Source organism: Hyposmocoma kahamanoa, unplaced genomic scaffold (assembly GCF_003589595.1).
Source record: "Hyposmocoma kahamanoa isolate Upper Pololo Valley unplaced genomic scaffold, ASM358959v1 88, whole genome shotgun sequence".
Lineage (NCBI taxonomy): Eukaryota > Metazoa > Arthropoda > Insecta > Lepidoptera > Cosmopterigidae > Hyposmocoma > Hyposmocoma kahamanoa.
The window spans coordinates 4,456,101-4,475,515 of record NW_020654466.1 but is presented as its reverse complement, the minus strand read 5'-3'; the positions used below and the strand labels follow the sequence as shown (position 1 = coordinate 4,475,515).

The 19,415-nt window shown below is 35.0% G+C and overlaps 1 protein-coding gene across 2 annotated transcripts; it reads left to right on the top strand.

Annotated features, from left to right (window-relative positions):
• Window positions 1–981: 981 nt before the first annotated feature.
• On the top strand, window positions 982–18,867 carry LOC113235842. 2 transcript variants are annotated; one of them, XM_026471760.1, is made up of 12 exons: window positions 982–1,043; window positions 1,188–1,272; window positions 2,317–2,387; window positions 3,219–3,579; window positions 4,390–4,567; window positions 8,025–8,113; window positions 9,821–9,997; window positions 11,818–12,063; window positions 14,325–14,462; window positions 15,067–15,169; window positions 15,550–15,799; window positions 18,779–18,867. In XM_026471760.1, the coding sequence occupies exons 2-11, from the start codon at window positions 1,244–1,246 to the stop codon at window positions 15,730–15,732; spliced, it is 1,575 nt and encodes a 524-aa protein (XP_026327545.1). In that variant the 5' UTR covers window positions 982–1,043; window positions 1,188–1,243; the 3' UTR covers window positions 15,733–15,799; window positions 18,779–18,867. The 2 variants fall into 2 exon arrangements, with proteins under 2 accessions (XP_026327545.1, XP_026327544.1); XM_026471759.1 differs by having other exon boundaries at window positions 993–1,272.
• Window positions 18,868–19,415: the final 548 nt, after the last annotated feature.

Here is a 19,415-nt window from a genome sequence, read left to right as displayed (position 1 = left end):
CGAAAAAACCGGATTTTTAATTTTTGACCGTTTTCGTTTGTAAAATTATTATTATTTACACGTTTGATAGAAGTAATACAGTATATTCATTTAATGTGCTATTCTATACACTTGCAATTTGTTTCGGCCAAAGACATAATTTATTGCAATGATCTTATTTTTTGTGAGAAATACTTAATATTCTGACTGACTGAATAATGTCAAAGTTGTTAATGTCGCTTGACGGGAAGAAAATAAAATTATCTCGTGTCACTATACTGTTTCTATGTTCAATTGTCTTGTTTTATTGTAAAATATGAAAGCATTGACTGCAACGACATAAAGTTCGCCGCGAATAGTTTGTGGCCGCGAATACCTATCGGCGTGGTGTCAACATTTCTCCCATGTTATTAAACACCTTACTGGCAAATTTCTCCTTATCTAGGGTACATAAAAAAGAATATGAAAAAATCTGCTTGACATTAACTGCCATGCATATTTAAAAAAATGTTGTTTTCTGTATGGTCTGTGGTTCTCAGAAGAATTGTAGGATTCGCTCTGGAACTTTTGGAGGGAAAAGTATCGTTTTTATTTTGACTTTCAATTATTTTGTGAAGTCTAGTTTAAAGTGGAATAGGATAGTGCTATTGTGCCTTAATCGAAGATTAAAACGCAAAATTATACGAATCTCGAACTAAAATACCCGTATCGGCCTGTTTTAAGAAATCCCGAGTCAATCCAAGCACGCCGCGCCGCAAATTGCCTATCCTCTTTGTGGCGGCCATATTTACAGAAACATAATTAAACTTCATGTTTAGTCTTATGGCTTTGCCAAAGCCTTAATAAATTAAAAAAAAAAAAAAAAAAAAAAGAATTGTAGATTTGTATTGTATGGCATATCATATTGTAGGGCGGTAAACTATACTATTAAAATATTAATTATTAATGATACTTTATGATGGGTGCATCATCTGAATCTAGTTCTAACATAACCAAGTTACCTCTAAGTCGTACACTTTCGGCTCTCGGTACTTCACTAGAGCAAAGTGTAGCGAACTTCAAAGGTAACTTACACATGGTGTTTAGGGATATAATACATGTTTTAATAACCTGATAATCGCACTCTATAAACCATGATCAACAAGTTTCCAGCAGAGAAATAATTTTAGGTCTACAAATGGGTGTAGTTGTGTGTTTTCTGATTGCAGACCTACAGAATGAACTGCAACAGCTATCCTTAGAGGTTGAGAAATACAAAAGTGAAATGACAGACCAAAAGGAAAAATGTGAAAGGTATGTATAATGTAAACTTTAAACCCCCTCCTGCTCCACCTCCCTTCCTCTCACGCTAACTCCGCTCCGGTATGTTACAATATTCTTCCTTCCAAAGGATACAGTGAAAACAATTTTGTGGCATTAGTAATTTTTTTACTTTCTTCAATTTACAAATGCATAGCATTTTTTTTTTATCTAGTTTTAAGAAGCCTGAAATGTTCACACATTTATGTCGGGCTCATAAGAAATATTTTTAGTATTGAAGAAAACTACTAAGTAATTTTAAATGGTGTCATTATCAACTCACCATTTATGTCCCACTTCTGGGTACAGGCCTCCTCTAAGGGAGTTTTTGGGGCATACTGGCCCAATGTGGGATGGCAACTTCACACAATTTCCAAGCAATGTAAACCTACAATTAGCATGTTTTATTACGATATTTTATTTCACATTTAAGGACAGACATTGCTACTCATCATCAACCCATTTGTATGTGTCACTGCTGGGCATGAGTCTCCAAAAAAAAAAGGTTAGGTAGTTAGGTAGGTTAGGCCATAGTCTGCTACTCTAGCCTAATTGCGGTTTGGGGATTTCACAAGTTGTGAACTCCTTCACTGAAAAGCTCATGATACATTTCAAATTAAATTTTGCACATAAATTTCGAGAAACTCTGAGGTGTGAGCCTAGATTCGAAAACCACGGCCCACTTGATAGACAAGTAGGTCATACTATTAGGGTACCATGGCTTTTAAAATTGCTACTAAACATTCCCAATTCTCACTAACTTAGAAAGTGATAGATATGTGACACCTTAGGTATTCAAATGCTGGACCTATCATTGCGAGCCAACCATAGTGTGGTGATAGGCCAGTGGGACAATGGTTGCCTCTCAATTTGCTTAATTTAAACAAAGTTTTTGGAGAATAATTGTCAATTTTTTTTTCGTATTTTTAAATGTTTATATATTCATGTAAATACTTAGTTAAATATAATTAGTTAATGCTTATAATTACCCTTCAAATAGAAAACTAAAAGTGTAATTACGTTGTATATTGTTTCCAGCAAAACCTGCATAGGTTCACAAGCCTTAAAGAAGATCATAGATGCTAAGGTTGCAATAATTAATACAGTTGGTAAGATAATGTAAATCTTACATAACTCTTACATTATCAGAGGATATCTGTACAAACACACACGCACGCACGCACGCACGTACGTACGCACGCACGCACGCACGCACGCACGCACGCACGCACGCACGCACGCATACACGCGCACACAACACACAAACATTGCACACATTATCTTCTTAGAGCAATCCTCTACTATATTCGCACTTTGTGCACTTTTCACATTACTGGAATCAAGCTCCTCATCATTCCCATATAACTACTCAAAACATGCAGATTTTTTTAACTAACCTATCTCACATGGGTTACAAATTCATATTGTGGTGCCTCTAGCATAACCACTACGGTGTTGCTAAACATGTTAACATAAAAATCCAATAGAAAACAAATCTGGGTTACTAAGACTATCAATTATCCAAAGAAATGTTTTTTACAATAACGGTTTTGTTGGGAAGAAGAAGTTTAGAAATTTAATGGATTTGATATTTCACTTTAAACATCCTGGCTGTTGATTGAAATAGTGAAATGGTTAAACCCCAGGTGATTACTAGGCTAGTTTGTCAAATTAAGATAGCTGTTATGTTTATTCAGTAACATAATGTACAGAGAAAACTAAAGACTACTTATGCGATTTAATGTCAAAATAACACATGTACCTGAACTAGGAAATTCCTGTATTTCAGAAACAAACACACACGCACTTGTTATGTAAAGTTATACTATTCTGATTTGACCATTGGCTTTGTATTACTGTATTACAAAGGCATAATTATAACACTCGATCGTGTAGCAGAGCTTTTAATGCAGCATTCTAATCCGTTACAATAATTTCAGCATTAACTGCAGTAAAACTGAATGAAACAAAGAGCTTTGCGGTTGTTAATGAAATATTAAAAATACTATGTGGAGAGGTAACTGTGCTAACTCCTGTAAAAGAAAACAGAAATATTAAAACTGAACATAAAAACCCTTCACCGTCATATACTCCTGAAAATGACATAACCAGTCCTAAACAAGAACTTCCTGGGCAAGTTGAAACATATAAAGACGAGTCGGTATTAGAGATTGACGGTACACCTGGAAGAGTCAGTCCCATTATAGCTCTTAAGAAGAAATTTAAAAACAGCTCTAGTCTTAGTAATGTGTCTGGAAATTTAATTGATTCAAAAGACAAGAAGAAATGTCCAGTTGAATGGTAAGATACTGTAAATATAATGTATTACTCATATAACTTATTGACATTTTTAATTGGCGATATTTATTCCTCATGATTTCTTTGACATTTTTATTATAAATAAATATATTCAAATGTTACTTACCTTATTAGAGGTGAGCAAAGGTACACACATTCATCTCAAAAAAAGAGATCTCTTTCAGCCAATCCAAGGAAGTGAGAGCAAAAATTATAAGAGGACTACACTGTACAAGATAGAAAGAATGACAAATATTATAAACAGATTAATTCAAAATTACATATCGAGTTCTTAGGTTTTCGCGATTGTTATACATAGGAAATGAAACTATTTTTCCGGATTGAAATCGCGTATATTTGTTTTTTCAAACAAACCACCGTACCACCAGTTTGGGATCCAGTATTTCCTCTAATGAAAAATCCCAAACAGACATAAGACTGCAGTACTAATTAATATGTTTTAGTTTATTCTCATTTCTATTAATAATTAATAATAAATTGAACTTAATAAAAATTCATTCAATAAAATAATTTGTAAAACTTAATATAGCGTAAATTGGAATGTTTTCTTTGTAAAATTAAAAGCGGGTGCAGCGGCAGTGCCCCTCAGATCTTTACGATTAAAAGCTCTGAGCGGCACTGTAACTGTTACGGACAGGTGTGTTCCACCAGGCGCACAACTTGTTCGTCCGATCGCTTTGTATCATGAAAAATAAGCGAAGGTGTCAGAAATTTCTTGTTTTGGGTAACCATATTGATTTAATAACATACCCTTTTTAATTTTTATTTGACCAATTTTTATATTTCGTACAGGTCAACCCCAGAGACAAAACAAATAAGGCTAAACTTCCCAAGTCCAAATCATAGAAAAGCAGGCAGTGGTAGGATGAGACAATCGAGGTTGGACGCCGTCTTTACCAAGGCCACCAGTGTTGTAGATTTGACCAATTCCTCTGAGTGCGCTGGAAGTGAAAGTTTGTGCGGTGTTAAGGTAAAACTAGTTAATTACCTATAGTCATCGAGTATATAACCAGAAAGAGAGACGAAATGTCATTTAATCTGTTTGAAAACTATTCTGCTAAATCATTACGGTGACAACTGCGCTCCGATTGGCTAGCCCGAATTCGAAACCATTGCCGGGTGTCGTCAATTGTTTCACTTCAAATCGACCAGTTTAACTTGTGCTTTGCTATAATAGACGAAAATTGGAAAATTACATATTTAATCACCAATTAAATGTGATTCCGTTCGTTTTGTAATTAGATGTTTTGCTGTTTTTCCCACACAACCAAATGGAACAGCCCACCATTGTTAGAGATATTATCTTTATTACAATAAATACAGAATATTTTTGGTATATACAGAAGTGTGCACACAGGTCAGTTGTTGGTGTTGTGCTATTTCAGCTTTCTAATTTGAGATTTCAGCGCAAACGAGTGTTGATATTTAAAAGTGATATAAGGCCCATTTGCCTGATGAGTTGCCAGTGTCGGATGGCCCATATTTCGTCATTATTTATCAAATCACATAAAAATAATCTTTATTTCATAGATAAGCATTATTACACTTGAAATCGTCACATTGGTTACACTGTACCGCTCATTCGTAAGGCAGATTTCCCTGGGAAGAATGAGCAAGAAACTCTAGAGTTTGCTCTTTGTAAATAACATTTGTACACTTTCAACATTTACAATATATTTCTTTTGCTTTGAAACATCAACTAAACGGGTTACTACCACGGCTTTTTGACATCCAAGTGCGCATACGTTGTATAAATAACCTATAGTATGAAGTTTTTGTTTCACTATAGTTTTAAACCTCGTGAATGGCAAATTTTGTATATCAACCAGAAGCGTATACATTGACCCTTAAATTAATTTGTGACTTTGTGAAGACGACTATCAAGAACAGGAAGTTTATTTTTATTCCTCGTATTAATGTTATGTCTGTCACTATTTTTTATAAAGAAATTACTATTCCTCTTAACATAAATTACGTTTTCATAAATATACTGTGACCCTAGTGTAAGAATGTTAATTTCCTTAAGCTTATCTCTCAAAGGTAATCTGGGGCCCAGATTGTAAATGTTCCTGAACCGCACGTTTTTGCAGGACAAAGATTTATTTATTTATTTGGTATCCCAACAGAACATGTACAATATTCAGTGCAATATAAAATTTAATATCTATCTTAATGTATATATCCCAGTAACAGGGAAACTCTGCATTCTTAATTATGACATCAGACTAAAAAGTAAGGAACAGAAACAAACAAAAAAAAAGCAAAGTACAATCCTCTCAACGTAGCACGTGAGTTGTCATGTACAAAAAAAAATGTGAATTTGGAAAAAATACTACAGTGAAACTTTTTATCTTTGCAATACAAAAAAAATCACTGAAATTCAGTAATTTTTTGTTTGAATCGGTTATATGTGTCATTAAAAATATCTATTTCAATAAAATCACTATTAATTGCATTATACTCTCTACATAAGCGTAAAATTGGGGAGTTTAGAGCGAGATTAATTCTACAATGCGGGATATATTTTTTTATTTTATATCTTGGAACATTGAGACCCACTTTATCAATGATTACTTTACAATCTATTTGACCATTAAATAGTTTATGCAAAAAACAAAGATCAAGTAATTTACGTCTTTTACATTATGATAGCATTTTAAAGAATTTTAGACGGTTCTCATATGGGTATTGGTGGGAGATCTCTGGGCTATAAAACGCATTATGTCTAGTAAAGGAGCGCTGTAAGCTTTCAAGGCGCTGAGATTGCACAGCGTAAGCAGAATTCCAAGCAATACTCGCGTATTCTAAGTGACTACGTACAAGCGCATTAAATAGCGTAATTGTGGTTTTTATGCTAAAACCCTTGGAGTTGCGTTTAATGAATCCCAACATTCTCCCAGCTTTCCTAGCAATATTGTCTATGTGAGTGGTAATTTTTAATTTATTGTCTAAAGTAACACCTAAATCTTTTACCTCCATTACCTCATACAAGCTTGCACCACCTTAACTATAGTTGGCTGCTTTTTGTGGTGAATTTTATAAAAAAGAAATATTTATATTAAGTACCATTGCATTTGAACGACACTGCTGTTCAACATTATTCAAGTCTGTCTGCAGTAGTGCCATATCAGATTTCTGAAGTGTCAGAAATTCAGAGTGCCATGAAGATTCTATTGATATGGGCGGCATTACCCCATAGCAAAATGCCGTATATCATTAGACTGTGAAAGTAGCTGAAGTAAACCAATCTTAAACCAAAATTTCTGGTTATATACTCGATGCCTATAGTATAATCCAAGGAAGAACAAAAACAATGGAAGTGCTTTAAGCCTCGATTACTATCAGAATCGCTATCGCCAAAACTCACACATTCGTAATTCAAAACAGTATGAAATCTTAATTTAAGAAGAAATAACATATTATTATGGACTGTTAATATAATTTGAGCTTTATTCTGTTGGCATATCGAAAGTTCAATACCTATTGTTGCAAGTTACGACGTTTTGATTTTCATTGTGCTGCCATCTAGCGGTAAATAGCTGAAAGACGATGAACTCGAGATGTTTACTTAGTTCTCCAAAAAAGAAGCGACCTTATTGTAGCAGTATATAGTATAAAGTTTACTTTCGTTTCTTGTAACAAAAACAATATTCTTCTAATCGTATCGATGGCATACAAATTTATGATAAACAAAAATTTAAAATTTATTAAAATGAAAATACTGTTCAGGACGAAAACGTGTTCGCGCCCATATGATTTATAATATTGTAATTTATTATTGTTAATTTCGTTTAAGATTTTGGTAAATAAACGAGAGGGAGAGAGGGGTTTTGCTTGGAGTCTGTAGGGTTCTCCCGTCCCGCTCCTGCATTGGTGCCGTCCCGCTCGCACACTTGAAAAGAATGCGAGCGGTGCGGCGGGCCAGCGATGATATAAAAGACGGAGCGTTGGGAGCGGAACGACATTCCAAAACTGACTGCATAAGAATCCGAAGGCGTTCCAAATCTCACCGCGATCCAAGCAAAACCAAGATCAAGAAGCTCAATTTACAACCAGGCGTTTTTCCACTTAATCCGCCCCCACAAATACTAACATTTTTGCACTCCAAAGTAGCACAAAAAAAAAATTCTACGATTTTCGAGGTTTTTCGCGATATAATTGACACGAACATTACGTACAAAACGACAATGGCGGACTGAGATTAAGCATGTGGAATTTCGCGTACTGTTGGCACACGTGTCATGCAAACTAAGCATTCCTCTGTATTTATTGTTCGGTAATGTGGCAGTACTTCCCTAGACTAACTCTTTCACAATTAGCTCAACTACTACTAATTATATATAACTGGATCAGCATTCAACCAGCTCCTTATAGGTGCCCAGTAACGAACCGTTTTCATGATGCTAAAAATACATTTACTTTTTCAGCTTCTAATTAAAAAGGAATCAAGTGATAACGATGACACAATACTACCATCACCAACAAGTGGGCCCGGCCTACCTGTTAACTTTCTCTTGTAAGTATAATCATATTGGTTTTGAATTTATTCGAATATGATTACTAAGATTTAACACTTTTAAAATATTCGTACAGTAAATAAATTACGCGAGCCTAACGTAGCTTATGGCTGCCAATTTGATTCAAATTCAAAACACTTATTCCAGACCATTAAAATGTATATGTATAACACTATACTCTAGCTAAATTCGATATAGAATATTTAATAACAAATCCTTGCTATGCAACTAATGATGGCAGGTGTAAAGAACATCTTTTGTCAATGCTTATTGTTTGGGTTATTATTATTTTTATTACTGTTATGTCAGGTGACGGGACGTACAAGTCGTGCGCCTGACTAAACTGCAACAGTTGCAGTGCCACTCAGATCTTTAAATCGCAAAGACCTGAGGTGCACTGCCACAGCGCCCGTCGCCCTGAGATAAAAGTTGACAAGTCCCATGTGGCTGTAATTTGGAAACTGGAACACAGTAATGCTGACATTACTGTTTGGCGGCAGTACCTACTAGTGGGTTAACTGTGCCCATGATTTGCTCGCGTAATTGAAATAAAAATGTGGAAGTAGGGCGAACCCCTACCTATTCGGCGCATTATTATTTTACTTGTACCTAGCGGTTATGCACAATTTGAAAAAATGTGTTCATCACAGTATTTTTGTTCTATATTGAAATTACCTTTGTCAAATACAGTAGGCACTTACTTCTTGATATTTACATACCAGCATCTCGGATTGCTATCTTCAGGAAGGAGTATGATTTTTTTTTACGAAATAGAAATGAAATGCTGAACCATTCTGAACTTGAGGTACTTCCACTTCAAACTTCCACAAACAATAAACACGTCTACTATTTGATGTCATTTTTTAAACATCGAAGCCGCGCCGCTGCCTTTGTGTGAAGTTACAATCTACTGTCCAATTATTATAAAGTTTGTAAAGTACCAAGTATTATTCTGCCATCTACTAACTAAAACGCGGCAAAGTGACAAATGATCAAACATCCGTTTTAAACGGCAAAAGATAGAGCACAAAAATCTGTTTTAAAAACAGTTAAAATTAGTTAACGTGTTCGACTTAGCGAAACTTACCATAAAGATGCAAAGCTGAAATATCATTAAACAATTTCAATATTCTAAAACTGGGTTATAGATTTTTATGATATTTAAAAAAAATATTTTGTCACTTAACCGGGTTTTTGATAGGTACCTTAATTTCATATCATTACATTACATTACCAACTGTCTAGCAGTAAGAGTTAATACTCTTACTGCTAGACAGTTGGTATAGTAATGATAGACGGAAAGTTTATGTCACCGAATTTGTGTACATGTGCAAAGGTTTACTAGCTGCGACTGAATCTCGTTTGAATCGCGTTAATGCACGTCATCTGCACGTAAAACTATCGATTTGGAGAAGAACCGTGTTTAGCTGTGGGAGGTACATACTCAGTCAGCAAAATCAACGCGCTATCACTTTAAAAGTCCATTTCGCAGCTGACTTGTTCCCGTCAACCAATGGAGTTTAAGGCAAACACAAATGCTGATGAACAAAATAACGGACTCTTGCAAAAAAAGTTTTGTTTATTTTGGGACTGGAATGGCTTAAACTTTGTTGATAATACTTGATTTGTTACTACACAGTACAAATAATTCAATTAACTATAATACTTTACAGAGCACACTTCCAAATTAATAATTTACTTCACAGATCTAAAACGGACACAAAAGAAAATAATCAGAAATTCAAGAAACCCATTTCATTGTCGAGAACAAAAACAAAAATTAAAGAGGAAGTGAACAGTCCGATGAAACAACTCGACAAAAATACTGAAGACGACGAAATTATGGAAATGGAGCATTCTATTAATATTCTACAGTATAACAGGTACGTTTCGTACTAAATACATTTATGCAACGAAACAAAATCTACGTACAATAGAGTAGCAACTTTTAAATCACAACAGTCACTTTTACTAGGCTTCGATTTTGAAATTAAAAATTTCAGACAGACAAATGTTCGCATTTTTTCAAAACTTGAATAAAATTGATAGATAGACAGAACGTTAAATGTCTTCCCACAAACACACATTAGAATATGAAAGAAAAGGATGAAAAAACAGACGGAAAACACAGATTATAATTAATAATGAAAACAAAACAATCCAATAAATGTACAGGGTCAAGAGCACGTGAAGCTTGACACTTAAGACTTAAAACCAACTGTATGCCGCATACGATAAGCACGGTCCAAAGTACAGTGTCAAGCTTGATGTACTCTTGACTGTACAAACATAGGAAACAGTTTTTACCTAACTTACAACAGAACAACCTGTATGTGTTGCGCTAGTCAATTAGGTCCAAGGTCAGTGTGAGTTTTGTCCAAAAACAGGCAACTGGTTTTCAGAAGGTAGGTCTAGCACGATGTGAAGCATCAAACAGTATAAATTACATTTCTGTAGGTGAATACGCTGCAGAATGTATACAGAAGATAACAACATTCTTGATTATAATTGTGTCAAGTGTAGCTAAAAACAATGTTCAATATCCCAGTTTTTCATGACATTCTGATAACTACTTATTTTAGAAACCATGGATTTTTTAAAATATTATAGATATCCAACATATAGGTACCTTTTCTTACAGTCAGTAGTTTGTTATATTATAACCATACTACTACTTAATTGACTTTGTAGTGTTTTGAGTAGTCTCTACTTTAAACCTACACACAGTCTTGGACTTAATTTAGTCAAAATTTCAAAACTTCTTTATGTGCCTGTAACAATATACAGTCATGTCGTATAATCCGGTGTTTCATAGGGACAAGAATTGTAATAAAGTTAGCACATAGTCCACCAGTCTTTAAAGTAATTTATAGCGTCTCTGAGGTCTCACAGCTAGGTCCAAGATTCATTCACTTCCCTTACTTTTTGTAAATTTTTAATTTAGGGTTTTTTTGTATTTTTTTAAGTTCATTCTTATTTTTATATATTTAACTAAATCTATCTATTAAATTAGTATTAATTATCGTACGTCGTTTGTGGAATGTTATTGTGTCATAGATGAATAAATAAAATGTTTCTGTAGTGGAGAGCCAGCGGATTAATAAAAAAAACGACCTCAAAAGTTCGTGGAATTATATCTATTTGCCAAGTTTTATTGAAATTGGTTACCAAAAAGTGCGCAAAATCGGATTCATCACCTAGTTTGCCAGCCTTAGAGGTAGAATGTTTTCTTCAAATGGTAATTAATGGGACCAATACTGAGATTACTATATAGTATAATACTCTAGATATAGATACTCTCTTTCCAACAAAAAAAGAATCATCGAAATCGGTTCACAAATGCCGGAGTAATCGCGTTAAAAAACCAAAAAAAGACGGTCAAATTGAGAACCCCCCCCTTTTGAAGTCGGTTAGAAACTAACTCGTGTCCATTCACGTATAAAGATTCGGCAAAGCGGGATTTTAAGGGGTGTTGATTCTTGCACTGTATAAATATGTACCCAGCACATATTCCAAAAGCGCCCGTAACCCATATCGTGAGTGACCGAAATATATCTTTATCACTGACACCTGCAGGTTTTACTCCAGAAATTTCGTACAATTATTTGTTGTCGATGTTATAATGAGTAACATGTTTCAGGAGAATAAATAATAAAGGTATTATGGTATATTAACCGTATTTTTAATTGTGTTTTCATATCAGGTACCAAAACAGACCCAAATGCAGTCCAGTGAAGATGAAAAATCGCCCGTTAATTAGTCCAAAGAAGTCCAGTCCAAAAAAGGAATCAAAGTCTCCAAAGAGTAAAAGTCCTAAAACGTTTCCAGTAAAAGCAGAACCTATGGAGGAAGATATAACACATTTTGATGACGCAAGCATTTCAATATTACAACAGGTTGAGGAGTTGGCAGTCAGACAAACTGAAATTTTCAAAGACAATTGCATCAGGTAAGAATTATGATATTAATAATAATAATAATGTGCCAAACAACCATACATAAAAATGTAGTAGTAGCCTAATGGTTTGGCAAGCAGAGGCCATGGGTTTGAACCCGGGCTCATACCTCTTGAGTTTCTAGAAATTTATGTGCGAAATTTACCATGAGCATTTCGGTGAAGGAAATCATTGTGATGGCACAACCACACCAATTAATAAAGTTATAATATAATTATAATATTAGATTATAATATAATTATAATAATAATCAATCCAATTGTCACGGATAGGACTATTCTTGCGAATAAGCCTGATACTGTGATTTAAGATCGATCGCAGTCGAGGGTATTTCTTGTGGACGTTACCATCACGCATGACGAGGTTCTCGTGAAAGCCGAAACCGAGAAACGCCGGAAGTATCTCGACCTGGCGCACGAGATCACCGACATGTGGGATGTGGCCTCCACTGAAATAATCCCAATTGTTTTGTCCGCAAATGGGTTAATTCCAGTCAGCCTTGCTAACAGCTTGAGGCGGTTGGGTTTCTGTGGCGTGTCGCTTCCAGCACAAGTGCAGAAGGCGGTGCTGCTCGACGGCACGTATTGTTCGCCGGTTCTTGAATTTGAGTCCCTGACCTCGGCTGAGTGTACCTTTGTCAGGGAATACCGCCTCTCCCATTTAAAAATTCAAAATTTATCTTTAGGCCTTGGGAGAGGCGGTAGTTTAAAGTATATATAATAATAATAATAATGCCTTTGTTGCTAATACAATTCAAATGTTACAATATAATTCATTAGTAGAAAATACAATTCATTATTAAAAAATATAAAAATATCTTAAACCTAGATTAATACTAAAAATAATAGACATAAATTTCTAATTAAAATTAATGGTTAAGATTAATAATTCATTATAAATAAATCTGAGTGCAACATTTTCCTATAATTAAATTATGTCCACATCATCAGCTTGTTATTAGACATATTCAGAGACTTCCAGTTTTCCCTGTCCCGTGCCTGTCGTTGCAAAATGGGCCTGCCGCTAATTTTAAATCATCTTCCCAAGTTTTTCTCTGCCTTCCCGGTCTGTGTTTGCCTTCTCTACCACACCTATTACCTAGTCACAAACTAGGGAATTCCCTGTACTATGAGTATGAGCAACAGAATTCCCTCCGGGGCTCTACTCAGAACACTCAGACCAGAACCAATTTAGAAAAGTTAATTTCCCAAATTAATCCTGCCGGGAATCAATATACATATTAGCTATAACTACACATAACAGCATCTTTATCACGAAACCACAATTTTTATCACGTAACCACTATTTTTATCACGAAACCGCAATTTGGACGGAGAAAACATATTTACGTAATTCGGATGTAAAATTGGAATAATTAGTTTTTTTTTAAATTTTAAGTTACGTTAATTATTATTTAAGTCGCGGTATAATATTTATGCTATTTACTACTTACAAAACTTAAGAGTACATATGTATACGTTTATTGTTTGATTTGTGACTGCAATAAATAGCATGGTTATTTATGATGACGTTAAAAAAAAATCACTCCAAAATTTGATAATTTGTGATGACAGTACCTAAACATGTGGTCTAGGGTATCGATTTTCAACATTTTCAAAAAAATGCCTATTATCACTTAACTAAGTGACATGGATTTTTTTTAATTTTTACCAGAACTGATATAACCTGGCCTCTCGCCCAGTGACCGCTTGACGTTGAGTTTTGGGACACCCTGTATATATTAGGTGATTTAGGTATATTTATAAAGACTAATATATTAGGTAGGTATACTATATCGCTATTTATGTTTGATAAAATATAATGTACATTTTCTTTTGTCTATACAATTCAAATTTTGCTATTGGCACGATACGTATCCCGCTCTGATTAGCTTTCCTGTATCTCATACGTTGTCTAGCAGAGATCGCTCTTAGCGATAAGGCCGCCTTTGCCCATATTAGATTTAAGCTGTCTATGTACTGTTTTTGTTCCTGTGTGTGAGCAATAAATTGTATGTCTATATATCTAATATCTATTAAATATAACTCAAAAGCGTCCTTATGGTACATTTACCAGTTTACTAACACACTTGGTTTAAATAAATATTGTTTTATTATATTATTATGTATATTAGTCTATAAGGTATGTATTTATGATTCAATATAAACTGAGTATTCAATACAAAATAATAATAAAATGTACTTTAAATTCTTACAATACTTCTTGTAATGTATTATAAATGTTTAAATTACAGCCCTACAAAGGGACCACTAGTGGAAAATATAAACGTAACAAATATATCGAGTACACAAACCAACGTGGAAGACAGCATATCGATCCTGCAAAATCCCAAAGTCACCACCGGTAATAATGTTCAGGATAATGATATAAGGTATCAAATTTACAAGTTCTCTTCATTCGACCCTTTGCACCTCGGTATTTAATGTTAAATTAGAGGCTGGCTTTGAACACCGGTAGAATCTAACGGAAACGGGGTTCCGTTCTTTGCAGTTAAATTCACTAGTCTGATACCCTGTAATATATAAGGATCATCTAGCGTAATCATACTTAAAATTATAGAATGTGTCTTTTCTTTAGTCCATTTACATAGTGTTTCAATTTATAGTATAAAAAATTAACAGTGTAATACTTGTCAAACTTATCAAGAATCACCCGAATCTTCTCTCTATACTAAAGAGATGTGTCCAAAAGCTGATATTTTCTACTAAAATAATTTGATACTTGATAATTTGCAATTAAAAGCAATAAGTAACGTTTTGTAGCAAAATTATTTGCGTGCGGGAAACTTGTAATTTAATAAGCTTAAACATATAGCATTATTATATTGGCGCAAATGAAACACTAGGATTGATCATGTAATATTAATAATTTAAGTAAAAAACACTAACTTCTGGACATACTTGTGTGAAAACATAATTGAAACGATGTCCTTCAGTGTAGCTTAGTAAAAAGCTACATAATATATTATGTTTTAGAAAAACTCCTGAGAAACTACAGCCGGTATACAAGGAGCTACTGCCGCGGAAGAAAGCGGAGAAACAAGCATTGCCGGCGTGGCTGTGTGATGAATGTAAAGACGTACGTACACATCCACACACACACACACTCTCTCTCTATCTGCTTCTTAACTTTATAACACTTTGTAACACCCAAAAATTCTCTCCTCTCTGATCGTTGTAGCTGATTTTCATTCATTCTTCGATGATGCTCTACAAATAATCGTGACCGCGTGATTGCGTGTTGTTTTAACATATTATTAATAAACGTGACGTGATACGAGCTCGTCATCGACTTATATATAACGCTTATTACTCTACCCAATTTTAAGGGACTCTTATAGTCTGTCGACATTTTGAAAAGTCGCCATTTTGTTTATCCACCAAAAGCTGAACAAAATGGCGGCAATGGCAAAATTCTTTTATTTTTATGTACCATCCTCAATTTAATCCTTTCCATAGGTACTGAACGATCTCTACGCCAACGATCCAGAAAAAGTAGCACGTATAGTGGCGCGATGTTCTAAGCATCGAGGAAAGACAAACCCTATTCGGCCTAAAACCCCTCCAGGTTTCTGGTATCCGCGATGGGAAGTGCCCGAGGATACAGAGGAGTTCAATCGAAGGAACAATGTGGAATCGTAATGACCGCTGATACACTATTAGAACGAGACGGAAAGTGCATTACCTAACCTAACTCGGGCGCAACTAGGGGGCCAATCGCGCTATTTTCGCAAGGTTTAACCGTACAACATTTGAGGTTATGGTTTTGGTTAATTAATGGTTCTACCGACGCACAAAATGCAATCGCGCTATCAGTTTTAATGAACCTAAACCTCAGTTAAACCTCAAACTATAACCTCGTATTAAATTTTAAGAGACGTGCCTTGACTTCCTAAAACCGACTAAATTTTACCGTAAAACGCACTGAAATGTCAATATCTACGAATTCAAGTCTATAAAAGAGCGATTTAAAAAAGTGTGTAAAAGAAATGTCATTAAATTCTATTGTAAACAAACATATGTGTTGTGATTTGAACCAAATTAATTGAATTTAGTGTGTTGTTGTTGTAGATAAAACACGCAGAGGCAAGTACCTACACATTGTTTTCCTTTTTTAATATTCTATTTAATAAAATAGTATCTTTTTATACAATCAAATAGGTACGCTAACTACTATTAATTTCGAAATGTTAGCAATGTAGAATTAATAATGATGCTCGTATTTCAGCCAGTGTGGATGCGGTCGGACGGCGAGCGACCACTGTAAGCCAGCTCCATCTTTGCTGGAGTTCGAATCGCACAGAGATTTGGCTTGAGAATGACTTCGCTCGGCGTTGTTCGCGCGTGTTATCAGCACGCCTATGGTGCGAGTGTGTGGCTATTTTGTGGCCCCGCAATAGATCCCAAAAGGTGAGCTATAATGCGAGGTAATAGGATACAGTGAGTGGATCACTCACCGTTATTGTACCAGAACTCATATCACTATAATATGCGATGTTATTATTGTTATTCAGGTATGGAATGGTATGAAAAGCAGGGTGAGAATCTACGCCACATCGACTGCGGCAGAGGCCCTACCAACCTTCCTAAAGGACACCAACTCTAGCACAAAATAACTTCAAACATACAATTCAATAACAAAGTAACTTTCTCACTCTTTATTATTAATTAAAAAACAAAGTAACTTTCAATTCGAGCAAATTCTTTCCCACTCTTTATTCCATCACATCTATTATTTCGTTGACAGCGAGCTGATGAGCGTTGGAGCAGAGCCGGGTAGAATTCTTATGCATTGAGGAGCAGCGAGCATGCGAAGCATTCTTGCAGCAAGTGAATGCTGGCAGGGTGCAGGCTGAGGCAGCTATTATTTCTGCCAAAGCAGATGATCTGCATGCCCAATCCGTAGCTGCCATTTGCAAAGCAATTACCGAGTTGGTGCCTGCAGTTAACCTTTTTGATAGACTATTTAACAAGAATGACAGGTTTGTTTTCAACATGTTTTCTTAATTCCTGCTGATGATATGTTCAATTGTGGAAATCTGAAAGAGCGTAAGGAACGAAGGTCTAATCTGTAGACTTTTGTCCCCTTTATATTTCCACAGTGATATAAACTTTTTTTAAATGTATTTTGAAAAGGCCCCTAAACATTCTGGCGTTTATGTTGGCTTCATACTGTATGTATATAAATACCCATCCTGCTTTATCTGTCACTACTCTCATTAGAGGTATGGCACAGTCTTAAATTTAGGTCTCCAATCTTCCTATATACATATTTTTGTTTCAGACTTCTTTGAAGAATCAAAAGCAAGCTCGCTCCGGAAATGAAGGATGATTTGGGGTAGATTGAGGCAATAAATAAACTAAAAATACACTCTTTTTTTTATTTCAACCTCTTAAAAGTATACATCAATTTAGATATTAAGATAATAAACAATTACAATAGGTATACATCGTCATCTTAGAATGAATACCTCATATTTCTATGTAATTTTTTAGGATGAAGATAAAAATATGGTGTGAAGTATAGTAAATGCAATAATGTGTGTAGTTAGCATTTTAATTACTTAAATTATACCTCTTTTAGATACTATATTATTACATTATTAATTTTTATTCAACAAAAATCAGTAAAAACAAACTGAAAATGCATATGTGAGGCTTCACTGTAAGGGGACGATATGTTGTATAAAGTCAAGTGTTAAAAGAGATAAATTGTAACCTTGTAATATATTTTTATACAACTATACATATTTTACCTATACCTGTAATTTTAATTTGATAATAACAACAGGAAATAAGACAAGAACTAATAAATATGATGTACATTGTAAAGCTTATTTTCTCACCGCCTTTTAATACCATCTCTTTCGGCATGCCTTTTAGGAAAGCTGCATATTTATTCATAATAACTGGTTTATTTGAAGCAGCTACCGCTTGTGCCTCTCTGACACTGACTTGGGAAAGGGTGATAAGCACTTGCCAATGGGGGTCTGGTACGCCCCAGTTGTTAAAAACTATACGAGCTATTAAAATCTGTAACAAAATTAATAATGATTTACACAGTATAGAAATTTTGGTTATTATGCAAAACTGAGAACTTTCGGATTCCACTCAACCCTTACCTTTGTCTCCACATCCAATGCAACAGACCGTCCTTTAACGAGAATATGTAGGCATAGTTCTTCCACCAATCCTGAAATGAATTCCGTGGACAAACGGTATATCGTTTGCGGAATTTCTCCTCAGACATGTTAAATGTGATCGTCTTTCTATGCTTTTCTTTTATTTAAAGCCCGTTCTTAGGCCACATCCACCTCATAAACACTTTCCAAAACATTTAAGTAACCGTGGAACATCTTTTATATACGATAAACGTAGTGAAAAGTTACTCTCCATTAACTGCCACACAAACCTTGACCTTGCAAAGGTTAATCTATTCCCCCAAGGTTACATGTGAGGTTAAAATGTCAAAATATTTAGCGCGATACCAATTTGCAACATTTTAGGTTTTGGTTTTACGTTTGACAATTAGCGCGATACCAAATGTGCGTTACGTGTCACACGTCTAAGTTTTGGCTTAGGTTTTTGTTTTGACAGTTAGCGCGATACGAAATGTACACAACGTGTCAGATTGGCGAGGTTGGAGGTTTTGGTTAAACCTTTGACAATTAGCGCGATTGGCCCCCAGAATAATTTCCAGCGTGACCAAGATCGAATTTTCGAAATTTGATTAGTCAGGCAAAAGTCGTAATTTAGTCGGTTCAAGTCTTACGACTTGTAGTAGAAAGTAGATTCAGGATCGTATTCTACAACTCTACTCAAAAAACTCAACTCTGCTCAAGTCAGGATTTGAGCAGACTTGAATATGATTTCAAGCACTGGAAATACGACCCTAATGGCGAGGACTTGAGTATGATTTCTAGTGCTTTGAATAATACTCAAGTTCTGACTTGAGCATTGAGTAGAGTTCTAGAATACGACCCCTAGAGTCGCTCCACCTGCCGTTTCATAGTTATAAGGGAGTTTTACTATCGACGCTCCGGAATAAGCTTATTCCAGCGGCACCATTCCTCAATGTTGAAAACCACTGCACCAACGTTAGATCTAATTACACGAAATAAAATCGTGATTTAGTCCGTTCTAGTTGTAAAAAAACTAGATTTTTGTCATTATGTCGTTTTTAAGTTATAACAATATATTACTGTTAGGCCTATATAAGCTCATTCCGGTAGCACAATATAGGTCAGTGGGTGGCACCATTTTTAAATCTCGAGAACCACAGCTCCTAGCTTAGAGAACTAATTGCACCCAGACACACGACCCGG